Here is a 12,639-nt window from a genome sequence, read left to right as displayed (position 1 = left end):
AGACAAATTGGTGGTCAAAGAGCTTAAGGCAGTTATAGTTTTCCGAAATCCTGAATGCACATCCAGGAGTACCCTTCTTATCTCCCATTATAAGTGTATTTTCTTTGAATTTGGACCTCATAGGTCTCTCTCCTTTTCATGCTTCACATCATTTTAGACTCTTAGCTCATAGTGTTAAAACTGGAAGGGACCTCAGATATCAAGTAGTCCAACCCCCTTGTTTTACAGAGGAAGAAACCCAAGCTCAGAGGATGTTGATGACTTGCCCGCAAGAGGCAACATAGGGCAGAAGAAAGAGCCCTGGGCCTGCAGAAGTCAGGATGCTCTCTGAATCCTATGATTATTCTGATGTGTGATCCTGTGCAAATCACTTCACTTCTCAGAACTTCAGTTTCCTCATCTGTAAAATGGGTATAAGGCTAACAGCACCTACTTCACAGGGCTATTTTGAGGATCAAATGAAACATTATAAATCAAGAGCTCTGAAAAACTTAAGTCCTATATAAATAATATCTTCTTGCCCAGAGACACATAGCTATTCTAGTTGCAGACTGGGACTAGAATGAAGACCTCCTAACTCCCAGTCCATCACTGCCTGGGATCCCATCTATTAAACCAAGGAAGACACACCTTCCCCCCAAAATGCCCCCTCCCCCAACCCTGGGCTTCCCACACCATGTCAAGCCCCTGATAGCACCCACCTTCGATTTGTTGCTATCTTCCTGGTCATCCACAGCTATGTCCCCATTGCCTGTCTACAAAACAAGGACAGGAGTCACAAGAATGTCACACCAGTAACAGCCCTCAGCACACCACACCCCACCTGCATTCTGTGTGCTCAGAAGCCACCCAAAGCCATGCTATTTTTATCTCACTGTTTGGGACAGGATAAAGCATTTCTCATCTATATCCAGGAATTAATCAAGTTTTAAAAATTATCTAAATGGGTCTAAATCCCTTAGATTGATATTTAAGATCCTCTATAATCTGAGCCCAAACTACTCATTTCCTTTTTTAAATTTTTTAAATTTATTTTATTTTTAATTTGTGAAATAAAACAAGCATTTCCATAATGTAGTATAATTAAAAAGATGATTGCACATGAAACTGCAAATCGATTATGTACAACTTGCTGTTCCTTTTAAATATATAATAAATAAATCATGCAAATTTCTTTTTTTTCCTTCCCTCTCCCCATCCCCCTACTTTTTTCTCAATATTGCCCTTTAGGCCTGCACTGATGTAGTCCATGATCTCCAGCATACCATGTTCTTGCTCATCTCTGAGCCTTTATCCCCCTCTATCCCTCTCTCCTGCTTCCTTAGGGTCATTCATCCTTCTTCTCTACTACCCAGATCCTAGCTCCTATCTCGAAGTCTTCCTGCCAACCCAGCTGGAAGGATTCATCCCTTCTGGGAGTACTTATTGTCTGTATCCTTCAGGTAGCATTTATCCTATACTGCCTTGTGACAGCTGCTGCATTGTTATTTCATTTTTCACGTGGGCAACTATTGTCTCTCTAATCACATTATAAGCTCCTGGAGGTCAGAAACACCATCTAATAGGTTAATTAATAATTAATTGTGCTTATCATACAACATGAATTAATAATAATAATATATGACATTTGTAGAATGCTTTGAACTTTTCAAAGTGCTTTCACGCCTTTCATTATTATAATAGGTATTTGGCAATTTTTCTTTTGGATAAATAATAATGTAACTTCTGCTATTACCTACAGTGCTGGCATGTCTCAGAGCCTCCCTTACTGACACCAATTTGTGCCCCAATTAATCATCATATAACCCATTAGGCTCCCTTTGACATTGGATGTAATGGTTTCTAGTTCACTCTATAAGTGTAGCCTGGGTATTATTGACCTGAACCCCTTGGCTATTGATGGACTCTTAAAACAAGATTTTGATGGAATGGCATAAAGATAACCAAACTGAGGAAGCTGGGCAACACCTGAACCTGAGTTTCCAGTGCATTGTTTCCTACCTTTCTTCAGTCTATGACACACCAGTGAATTTATTAGGTTATACAGGGTCAGAGGTGAGGGCAGGAGGAAGAGTATCTCCAGTCTAGTTGATCCCACCCAAATACAGAGAATTATATAAAGCCATTCTATAAAGCTTTTAGACAGTTGATTCCTACCTTCAGGTGGATATAATAAGCAACATTTTACCTAAGGTAGAACTAGTCATCTGCTATTTTGACTCATCAATGACGTCTTCTAAGAGTTTAACTCAAAAGTACTTTCTACTAAATGAATTTTTTTGTTTATAGTACTTTTCATTCCCATTAATAATAATATACAATTATTTCTAGTTTTGGCCAGAAACCCTGAGGGTCTTTCCCTCTCAGACTGATTTTTTTAACTAGGTAAAAGAGAACATTCTTTGCCTCATTTTTTACCTACCCTTAATCACTGAATGGGCATTGCCTCAGTCAAACTGAGACCTCAGAAAGACCTTGGCTTAAAAAGGCTGCGTCCAGGGCCATCTCCAGTCATTCTGATTTATAACTTGCCACTGGACCCAGATGGCTGCAGAGGAGAAAGTGACTTTGCATAGCCCTGCCTCACTTAAATCCAATCCACTTGCAAGTTATGGCATCACCTTCCTGGTGCCATGGTCCTCTTCGAGAATGAAGGATAAACAACAACAAAAACAATACAAAATGCCTGATATTTGTAGATATTTGATATTTCATCTGATTTTTCATCATCTAATTTAATTCTCACAATAGAAGTCAGGAAGGGGTATGGTAGAACCCTGTCAGTTAGGTGGCACAGTGGATAGAGTGCCAGGCCTAGAATCAGGAAGACTCATCTTCCTGAGTTCAAATCTGGCCTCAGACATTTATTAGCTATGTAACCCTGGGCAAGTCTCAGAAGGATGGCATTTATAATATGCTGCCTTGTGACAGCTGCTGCACCGTTATCTGATTTTTCATATGTGTAACTATTGTCTCCCTAATCACATCATAAGCTCCTAAAGGTCAGGGATGATCGTATCTCAAAAATGCTATCTAATAGGTTCATTGTACTTATCACATGACATACAGGCATAGTGGGAATAAGCACGTGGTACAGCTGTCATAAAAGACTTTGGAAAGATAGGTTGAGTCAGACTGAGAGTGAGCTCTTTGACCATCCCTGCACTGCCTCCTGTTCTTGGTATTGAATTCTTCAACCTGAATCTCTACTCCTCTATTCCTGTAACTGGAATCTTGCTTCTGTCTCAATCCCTTGACTATTAGCTCTTTTTTTTTTTTAAAGCCTTTACATTAATCTGGCCTGGCTGTTTGACTTATGTGCTCTTGGATTCATCCTTGCCTTTCTACTGTCAGGATTGGATTGCCATTCTACAGCCCTAGTTTTAAAAGAACTGAAGTGTAATTTTGGTATCTCCTCCAGCACAAAGCAGAGTGCTTTGCACACAGTAGCTACTTAATAAGTGTTTGTTGAATGAATGAATGAATCACACAGCTAGTTGGCAGCAAAGATGAGGCTAGAACTCAAATCTCATGGAGGTCTCTCTTGGCCCAGGGTTCTTTCAACTGGACAATGCAGAAAATAACTCAGACTTATAGCCCTAAAACCCTCATCTGAAGCATTCTGAAATCTCACTTGAACAGTTTTTTTATCCACATTTGGACAAGTCTGGCATACTCATTTAGAAAGGAGTATATCCACAACTGGATAGTTTTGGTATTATACCCACCTGTAAACAAATACTGATGCTCCAGTCACCCTCCTATCTTTCTACTGTGACCACCACAATTTCCCCTGTCTATACTCTGATCAAATATTTGCAAAAACTAAGTGAAAAAACCCAAGAGTATATCTTTAGGACAAAATTGATGTTGACTGGCATGTAGCCAGGAAGCTAAGTTTTAGAGTGACACTCCTCTTTTTTCAAAAATGATATACTAAGACACTGACCCCTCCCTCCCTCTGTCCAGATACCCTTTTGTTTCAGAGTGATATCAACCAAGTTCAAGAAACCTTTTGGTTGCCATTGTAGGGGATGGGATGGGAGGCTATAAATGATGATGACCACTTGGTTGACCATCCCTTCCCTGACTCCTATTTCCTATTAATGTGAGGAGTTGACTTCCCTGCTTTCTAGCCAAGTATAAGTGATAGATATTTATTTAATATTCAACAATCAACAACACTGGCACAGAAAGTGCCTAACAAATGTTGAATGAATGAATAAATGGAAGATCTTTTCCCAAGAGTACTAAAGGGAGTGGGACAAGAACATGAGGGCCATAGACATAATTTGGAAACACATTACTATAATGACTTGTCTGAACTTGTTGTGGAAGGGAAGACTGACCACATAATAGTAGCAGCTCACATTTAGGTAGTGTTTTAAAGTTTGTATACTCATTACCTTGTTTGAGCCTTTTAACAACCCTGTGAGATATAATAGGTATTATCATACCCATTTTATAGATTAGGAAGCTGAGGCTGAGAGAAGTTAAATGACTTGCCCAGGATCATATGGCTAATAAGTGTCAATGGAGAGTGGGATTTGAGACCAGGTCTTTTCCACTCCAAGTCCATCTCTATATCGTCTACTCTACCACGGGGATCTGTGATGTTTCTAATTATTCTAGACAACCCAGACAAATTTGTACTTGATGTAGCTAACTTACAGGACAAAGGAGAAGAATGAAGACTAAACCTGGGATCATTTATAAAAGAATTCCCAGGTGAGGAAACATCCCCTACTACTGAGAGACTAAGTGACTTCCTCAGCGTCCCAAAGCCAGGATGTGTTAAGACGCAGGATTTGAATCCAGGTCTTTTTGACTTTGAAGCCAGATCTCTATCAACTATGCCATATTTGCTCTCTATAGTTCTGTTTTTTAAAACCCAAGCACAAGGATGAATGAATGGTAGGGAAAAAGTACAAGTGTTTGTTATATGCACAAAGTGTTCCCCCAAATCTACAGCTGTCCTTGAGTCCAGTTCCTTTCTCTTCCATCCCAAAGGTAGCAAAGGCACTGAAGTTCAATGGAAAGAGCATTAGATTTAATCTCAGAGGACCTTAGTCCAGATCCTGTCTTTGGCACTTCCTACTGTAACTTTGATCAGGACCTCATTGGACTTTAGGTTTCTCAATGGTAATAAGGGAGGTAAACAACATGATATCTAATATCCTTTCTAACATTAAACTCTTTGCAATGAAGCAAGTTCTACGTATGACTTCTCCCATCTCCTAGTCCCTATTTTCTTTCAAGAAAGACCCCTTCTCAGGAACCTTGTTCAGCATTGACTTTTTTTGGAGGTAATTGGGATTAAATGACTTGCCCAGGGTCACACAGTTAGTGAGTATCTAAAGCTGGATTTGAACTCAGGTTCTCCTGATTCCAGGGCCAGTGCTCTAACCACTGCACCACCCAGCCACCCCTAGAGTTGACTTTCTAATGCTTCAAATTTTCAAGGATCCTCTATTGTAAACTTAACCTCTTAGACTCATCTCCCTTGCCGTGTTTCTCTATCCCTAACCTTGCTGTCCTCTCTCCCCCTTCCCCACCAATTCCCATGTCTCCTCTAAGTTACTCATTTTTTGAAGCCAAAGTGAATTAAAATAAGTGAGACAAGTCGGTCACCTTTTCCTTCAGTCCTCCTCTACCCTCATTACCTTGTGGGGGAAGAAAAGGGAGGAGGTTGCTGTATTAGATATCTACCAATGCACTAAGTGAAGACTGCAGCCCAGTAATCAAATGTGCACCCTTCCATGAAAAAGGGCACTCTAGGAAATGCATTGCTCATTTGAATAGTGGAAGCTAAACAACTTATGGGAGTGAGGGCTAAAGTTTTGCATTAGACTCTTTTAAACCATGACTATACATTACTGACATGGCTTACCTAAGATAAAGTATGAGATCTTCAAAGTGTCTCTTTATGAATTCAAAAGAGAATAATCTGCCCTTGGATTAACTAAAAAGTCTGGGTGAATAGTTACACTGTCTAGCCAAATCACAGAGGCCTTGGTCACTGAAATTCAGGTCACAGGAGGGTCTAAGAAACACAATTTCTCTACTTCTTGGTGGAGGTAGAGGAGGAAATCTGCTCAGCATTGTAGCTAAGCAGACAAAATCCACCTATTTAAAAAAAAAAGTTTTGAAAATCTAACAGCAGTCCTGTCTTAGAGCGATCCAAGAATTAACACCAGTCAGAATTAGTGAATATTCCTAATTAAAGATTTAAAAAGGGAGAAACGAAGCTTTATTGTTTCAAAATACAGAATGTAATGCTTAGCTGTTATCAATACACTTCTAGAAATTGTTTGCTATCAGGAGACTTTTCCAGTCTCAGCTCAGCCACTAATTCTCTGGTTGAACTTGGGTCACACTTAACTTCCCTGGACCTCATTTCCTTATTCTGTAAGATGATGTTTTGGGCCTAGCTTATCTTTACACCCCTTGCCAACTGCAACATCCTATGATTCTAACAGAGATCCTGAGGGACCTTAGCCAACAGAGAAGACATTTTGATAATAAACACATTAGCTTGTTGCACAAATTAACGGCTATTAAGGTAGTTGAAAACAGTCTGTTTCTTTAGTACATTATACCTCCCCCTTGAAACTTTGCTTTTGTTACTTATTTAGAATACATTGTTAGAGCTGGAAAGGACTTTGGAAATCATCTAGTAAAGCCTTTTCATTTTACAGATGATGAAACTATGGCCCAGAGATAGGGTCTCACAGGCAAAGTTGGGACTAGAACTCAAGTCTGTCAGGCCAGTGCTCCTTCCACACTAAAGAAATGATGAAGGAGGCAGTATCTCCTGCATAGTTTTGCCAAGACAGTGCTGGGGTCAGCACCAGAGCCACTTCAGATTAAGTAGCTAAACCCTTCCACCCTTTGCACCCACCGCATCAGCCAATATCAGGCCCATTTCTAGAAACCTGAGATGGTTGGGTTGTGAGCCTTTCCCCATCTTGGTTCACATCTTCCAGAAACAGAACATATATAAGCTTTTGCTCAAAATCCTCTGAATCCATTTCCACAATTTAAAATGTATTTTCCTAATGAATTTGCTGATATAAAGAAATCACAATTTCTTTCCCCCACTCAACCCACAGCTTCTCCATTTCTTTAAGGTTGGAATGAGAGCTGCATTAGGCTATGAACACTAAGGACCACTCCCATGGAGAGACACTAAAATATAGGGCATTAGTAGGACATTAATAGGAATTAATGTGCTAATTTATCCCTCCCTGAAATACTCATTGTCTAAACTACAAACACTGCAGGTTTCCAGCATGTGTTATCTTATTTGATTTTAGTCTACCTAGATTGTAAACTGCCAAAGGGAAGGACAAGAATTATGTCTATCTCTCTCAGAACATATTGGGTACTCAATAAGGACTTGCTGTCCTTGGACTTAGCTGGAAGATCACAAGTTTAGAACTGGAAGGTAACTTAGAGGCCACCTAGTTTCTTCCCTTTCACTTTATAGGTGAGAAAACTGAGAATAAATGACTTGGCCAAGGTCACAGAGCCAGGAGGTGACAGGCAGGATTTGAACCTGCCTGGTTCAACAGGAGACTTCTCTCCCTGCCCTTCCTCCCCACTCCTAATTGTGAAGAAAGGGACTTGAACAAAGAACCTTTCCCTCTTCTTTCTTCTCCTCTCTTCCTCCAAACAACAGCCTCTAACGCCTATTTGTGAACTAAGAATGTGTTCAGAACGCTCTTGGAATGCTGTTTTCCATGGAATGATGCACATTTGGTTATTGAGCTGCCCTCTTTACTTCATGGGCAGCTGCTTAATAGAGTTCCTGTCTCCCACCTTAATAACTACTCCTTCCCCTCCCCTGACACTTACCCAATGCTGGAAAGACTCCCATTCATCTTTGGGACTGAGATAGCACATCAGAAGGCAGTAAGTAGCAACCAGGTAAGGTTGCTAAAATTGGAAGATGTCCCTCCTGGATCATTTCATAGACTGACCAATCAGTGCAAATGTCAAAATCCCCTGCTCCCTTATTATTTGATTCCCTTAGTAGTTAAGGAAAGCTACCAGATAAACCTGTGCTGTTTGGGGTTTGACTAATGCAAACCAGTGTGCTCATCCAGGTACTGTGTACCATAATAAAATCCCCATATGCTTTTCTATTTGACCATTTCATATCACTCCCTGCATATCCTGAGGCTTAGATAAAGGAATTTCTTCCCTGAGAAACCTCATCCACTCAACTTCACACTGATGGAATCTTAATAAAGCTGCCTCCAGCCCCAATATTCTAACTACCTTATGGGCCTCACTGAACAGCAGGCATGTCCTGATTTGACCACACAATTTAACCACACTACAGGCCCCCAAACCCAATCTAGCCACTGCTCCCACCCCCAATATCTCAATTTCCTCATATGAACTCATGCCTCACTAGAACAGTAGCCATGTTCATGAACTCATGCCTCACTAGAATAGCAGGTGTGTCAACCATATCCATCTGGTCTTAAGACAGGACCAGCCAATCAGAAAGCAGCACTACCAGGATGCCTGAGCAGAAAGCAGACCCCAAAACAATAGAAAAGACTTTCCCTAAGTAGGTTACTGTGCAGTAATAGCAAAAGCTGTCCTTTAGGTGAACTTATGATACAGAGAGGCTTATTATAATATCATAATCATACATACATGCCCCCCAATGGGTTTTTCTATATGCACTATGAGTGATCACATATGCAGTTCCACGAAGACTGGGACCCCTCCCCTATTGCCCAATCCCTTAACAAACTCCTCCTTTATTTTAATATTTATATAGTCTGTAATGATGTAATTGCATCTTTTGTTCTACAAAAATCCCTGTCTTGCTCTGTTAAGCTGCTGGCTCCTTTCTGGAGCTCAGCCCACTTTCTGAAAAGCATAATTCTCAATCAATGCCTTTGCTTGGGTTGGACATAGTCTGAACCTGCGAATTCTTTCGAGATGACCCCCCACAACACACCATGAAACTGCACTACCTCTCCCACTTTCCTACTGGAGGACTTGCCACTTGGAATTGGTTCCAGGCGCAATGTTTGGCCCACCCTTTCTTTCTACCCAGATTCTTTCACAAACCCAGAGAATCCCCCCTTCATCATCCAAGTATCCCTCTTCTGCCTCCCAAAAAAGGGGAATCAACCTTTTACAAAGTCCTCTCTCACCCCACCCTCTGTGGATTCTGCTCTTACCTTGCTGAGGCCTGTCCCAACCATAATCTTAGCCATTGTTCTCCTGTTGAGCTGTTCTTTGACCCAGACTTCAAGTTCTCGGTTCCATTTCATGGTAAAGACATAGAAGGCATAGGCCATGAGGAGCATTAAGCTCTCCCACCAGGTGATCAGGCTGTCCAAGAAGAAGAGGATAAGCATCATCAAGTCAAATATATAGAAGGAGACATCGCGGAACAGGGGCCACCAGGTGAGGTTGAGGACTTCTCTGGAGAATAGGGCACAAGTACCAATGACAAAGAGGATGTTGAACACAGCAGAGCCCACAATTGTGCCAATGCCCACATTGCTGTGGGAGATGAAAACTCCAATGAGTGAGGTGAAGAGCTCAGGAGCAGAACCACCAGCTGCCATGAAGGTGGCTCCAGCCACATCCTCAGAGATCTGTAGCTTATTGGTGATGACCCCCAAAGCTGGGACAAAGTATTCATCACACACAATGGCCAAGGCCACAAACACATATATCATTCCAAAGAGGTGTAGGACCACCCAACCCTGCCTCCGCTCCTCTATACTGAACAGGTCTGGAGGGTATTCCGCCTTGGGGTGAAAGTCTAACAGCTTAGGGGCTGCAGGGGAGCTACGGCTAGCCTCATGAAGGAAAGGAGTCATGCCTGTTGAAGGGGAGAGGCTGGCAGGAACTGTTGGGACAGGTTCTACAAACACACAGTGCCGGATCTGGGTGGTAGGGGCAATGATACCCATGGCAGATAATGTAGTGCTATGTGCTCCTTCTCTGAGACTGGCTGTAGAGGTTCTCTTCGTCATCACCCTGGTTGAGGAGATTCTTGTTGTCAGTACTCTAGCTCTAGTTGGAGTATTCATGATACCCAATCCAGGAGAAGTATTGTTCTCCACTGATGTGCTGGGTACCATAGTGCTTATCTTCATCATTGTTTGGGGAACACTTGGGACATTTTCCTCTTCTCTTCTCTTAGAAGCATTTGAATTCTTCTTCTCCTCTACTGTCTTAGGAGCAGTTGGGGTGTTCTTCTCCCCTGCTCTCTTGGGGATAGTTGGGGTTTTCTTTTCCATTGCTCTCTTAGGGGAAGCTGGGGTGGTCTCTAATAATCTTTCGGGGCTAGTTGGAGTGTTCTTTTCCACTACTCTCTTGGGGGCAGCTGAGGTATTCTTTATCCTTTTAGGAATAATTGGAGTTGTTTTTTCCACTACTTTTGTTGCAGAAGGTGAGACAGTGTTCTGTATTATTCTTTTTAGAATAGTTGGGGTGTTCTCAATTATTTCTTTAGGGGTCCCTGGGGTAGCCAGAAGCTTCTTTTCCACCGTTTTCCTAGTTGTCATTGTGTCATTGTTTTTCATTGTTGCCTTGGGGGTAATCATATAGTCCTCAGTTCTTTCAGGTGTAGTTGAGGTAGGGTTCTGAAAATTTCTACTGAATGTGGTTGGAGTATAGTTCTTCACTATTTGCTTGCCTGTTGTTAAGGTATAATTTTTCTTCCTTCTCCTAGGTGTCACTGGAGTCACTGGAGTAGAGTTATTCACTATTCTCCTGGGTGTATTTAGGTTTTCTTTGCCACAGTTGCTGGGAGTGTTAACTTGTCCCTGTCTTCTGTAACTTGGGGATTTAGAGTACTGCCTTCCATTTCTAGACTGGATTTCTGATGGTCACTGTCCAATGTTACTGTTTCACTGTTAGGAAGGTCCCGGCTGGCCATTTTCACAGGGTGCTGGGAATACATGGCTGTCCATAGTGTAGGCAGGGCCCACTGGCTCCTCAAAAACTGGTAAGTAGAGCCGATGAGTACCATGCCCAAAAGGAAAAGGACTCGACTCCATTGGAGCCTCTTCCGTCGGGTTAACCGCTTCTCCTGTCCCCAAAATTTAATCCGTTTCCCCATTATGACCAGTAGATCTTAGAGAAGGATTCTTATTCCAGCCATTGGAAAATAGGGTTGGCTCCAGGATTTGGGGAGGTCATTAGGGAAAGGTGAGTCATGAATCCCAGGAAGTGTCTGCAAACCTGAAAAAGAAGGTATTTTCCTCTAAGAAAGGAGATGGAAAAAAAGCTTTTAGAAAGGATACGGAACTCTAATTATTTGTAAATGAGAATACCAGCCTCAGAGACTCCAAGATTTATGTCACAGCCCTTAATGACAAGTCCCCTGACGTGAGAAGAGTCTCATCCAATAGGGCAGTGGGGTATATGCTTGAAAGGAAGCAGTAACCTGTCTAGTTTATCCTTTCTATGAGAAAAGCAGCAACAGCATGGCCTGCAATAACATGGATACTACCAGTTGGCCTCTGGAGATAGACCCAGGATGTTCTAAGAAGGGCAATTAAAAGATTATCAGAACCCCAAGGGGCCTCAGATATAATTTTCTAAGCCCTCATTTTATAGATGAGGAAGGCAAAGCCCAAAGAATTTAAGTGACTTTTCCAAGGTCACATAGCTAGTGAGTGACAGGTCCTGGACTCAAACCCAGGTGTCCTGATTCCCAGGTCCAGCGCCCTCCCCCCTCTCCAATGCTGCCTTTCTTCGTGCTCCTTACCCTCACTACTCAATCGCTTTTTTCCGGCCTCTTCTTTAAGGATAAGGCAAAAGCTGACGACATTCAGCTTCTGATGTTCCCCATAGACATTGGGAAGGGCTTTGCTAAGAGTGGGAGAAAAGTAGAAAAGGGAAATTCTATCTGAGAGAGACAGCAAAAAAGGAAGGCCAGGCCTGAGAAGGCTGAATGATTCCATTTGTCTGCTACCCTAGAAACAGTCTGTGTAAATCAGCAAAGACAAAGAGGCTTGGCACTCAAGTGGTAATTAACATTTCCTAAGCAATTGCTTGAGGGCTCTTGAAGCTGAAGTGCAGCAGTAATTAAGAGGTCTGAACTTGAAACTCATAAGAACCTGGGTTCCCTTGCCTTTAGTCCAATACTCTTTCTACAAATTAAAGAAATGAAAGTAATTTTTAAAGCTAAAAGAAACCAACAGAAGACAAGGCAATGCATAATTTTAACTTACTCAACTCTTTCATGCAATCTTCCTTTCAAAGAGATACTTACAACCTGCCAGGTCTTTTGTCATGTGTTACACCAATGCTTTCCATATTTGAACCTCATAAGGAAAATTCTAAAGGTTGTTATAGCAGTTCCCTTTCTACTTTAGGCTTATGCTATATTATTCAAGTGTCAAACTAATTCCTGAGATGAGCCAATATTATCAAATTGCCAAATTTACCTTCAAACCATGATATCCAAGTTGGAAATGTGGACCATTGGTGGAAACTTCTCAGTTCTGGAAACTCTCTGGACTCCCACTCTCAGAGAGTAGAAGTGAGATTGGAGAAGGCTGGTAGTGAATTCTCCCATTCTCATTCCCCTCTACTTCCAGCTGAGTATTAACACGAGGCAGGGTCGGGTATGAAGGGCATATCAGTGGA

At 41.8% G+C, this 12,639-nt stretch overlaps 1 protein-coding gene across 1 annotated transcript in view; it reads right to left on the bottom strand.

Moving 5' to 3' along the window:
- SLC24A1 (solute carrier family 24 member 1) overlaps positions 1-11,213 on the bottom strand; it is a 41,571-nt gene extending 30,358 nt beyond the window's left edge. Inside the window, 3 exon segments of the mRNA XM_078151626.1 lie at positions 676-755; positions 9,207-10,772; positions 10,775-11,213. Coding sequence (XP_078007752.1) covers positions 676-755; positions 9,207-10,772; positions 10,775-11,104 — 1,976 coding nt within the window. The 5' untranslated portion in view covers positions 11,105-11,213.
- Between the last annotated feature and the right edge of the window lie 1,426 nt (positions 11,214-12,639).

This window comes from Phascolarctos cinereus, unplaced genomic scaffold (genome assembly GCF_003287225.1).
Source record: "Phascolarctos cinereus isolate Bilbo 61053 unplaced genomic scaffold, phaCin_HiC Scaffold_3;HRSCAF=262, whole genome shotgun sequence".
NCBI classification, from domain to species: domain Eukaryota; kingdom Metazoa; phylum Chordata; class Mammalia; order Diprotodontia; family Phascolarctidae; genus Phascolarctos; species Phascolarctos cinereus.
The sequence above is the reverse complement of the archived record's forward strand: the minus strand, read 5'-3'. Positions and strand labels throughout refer to the sequence as shown.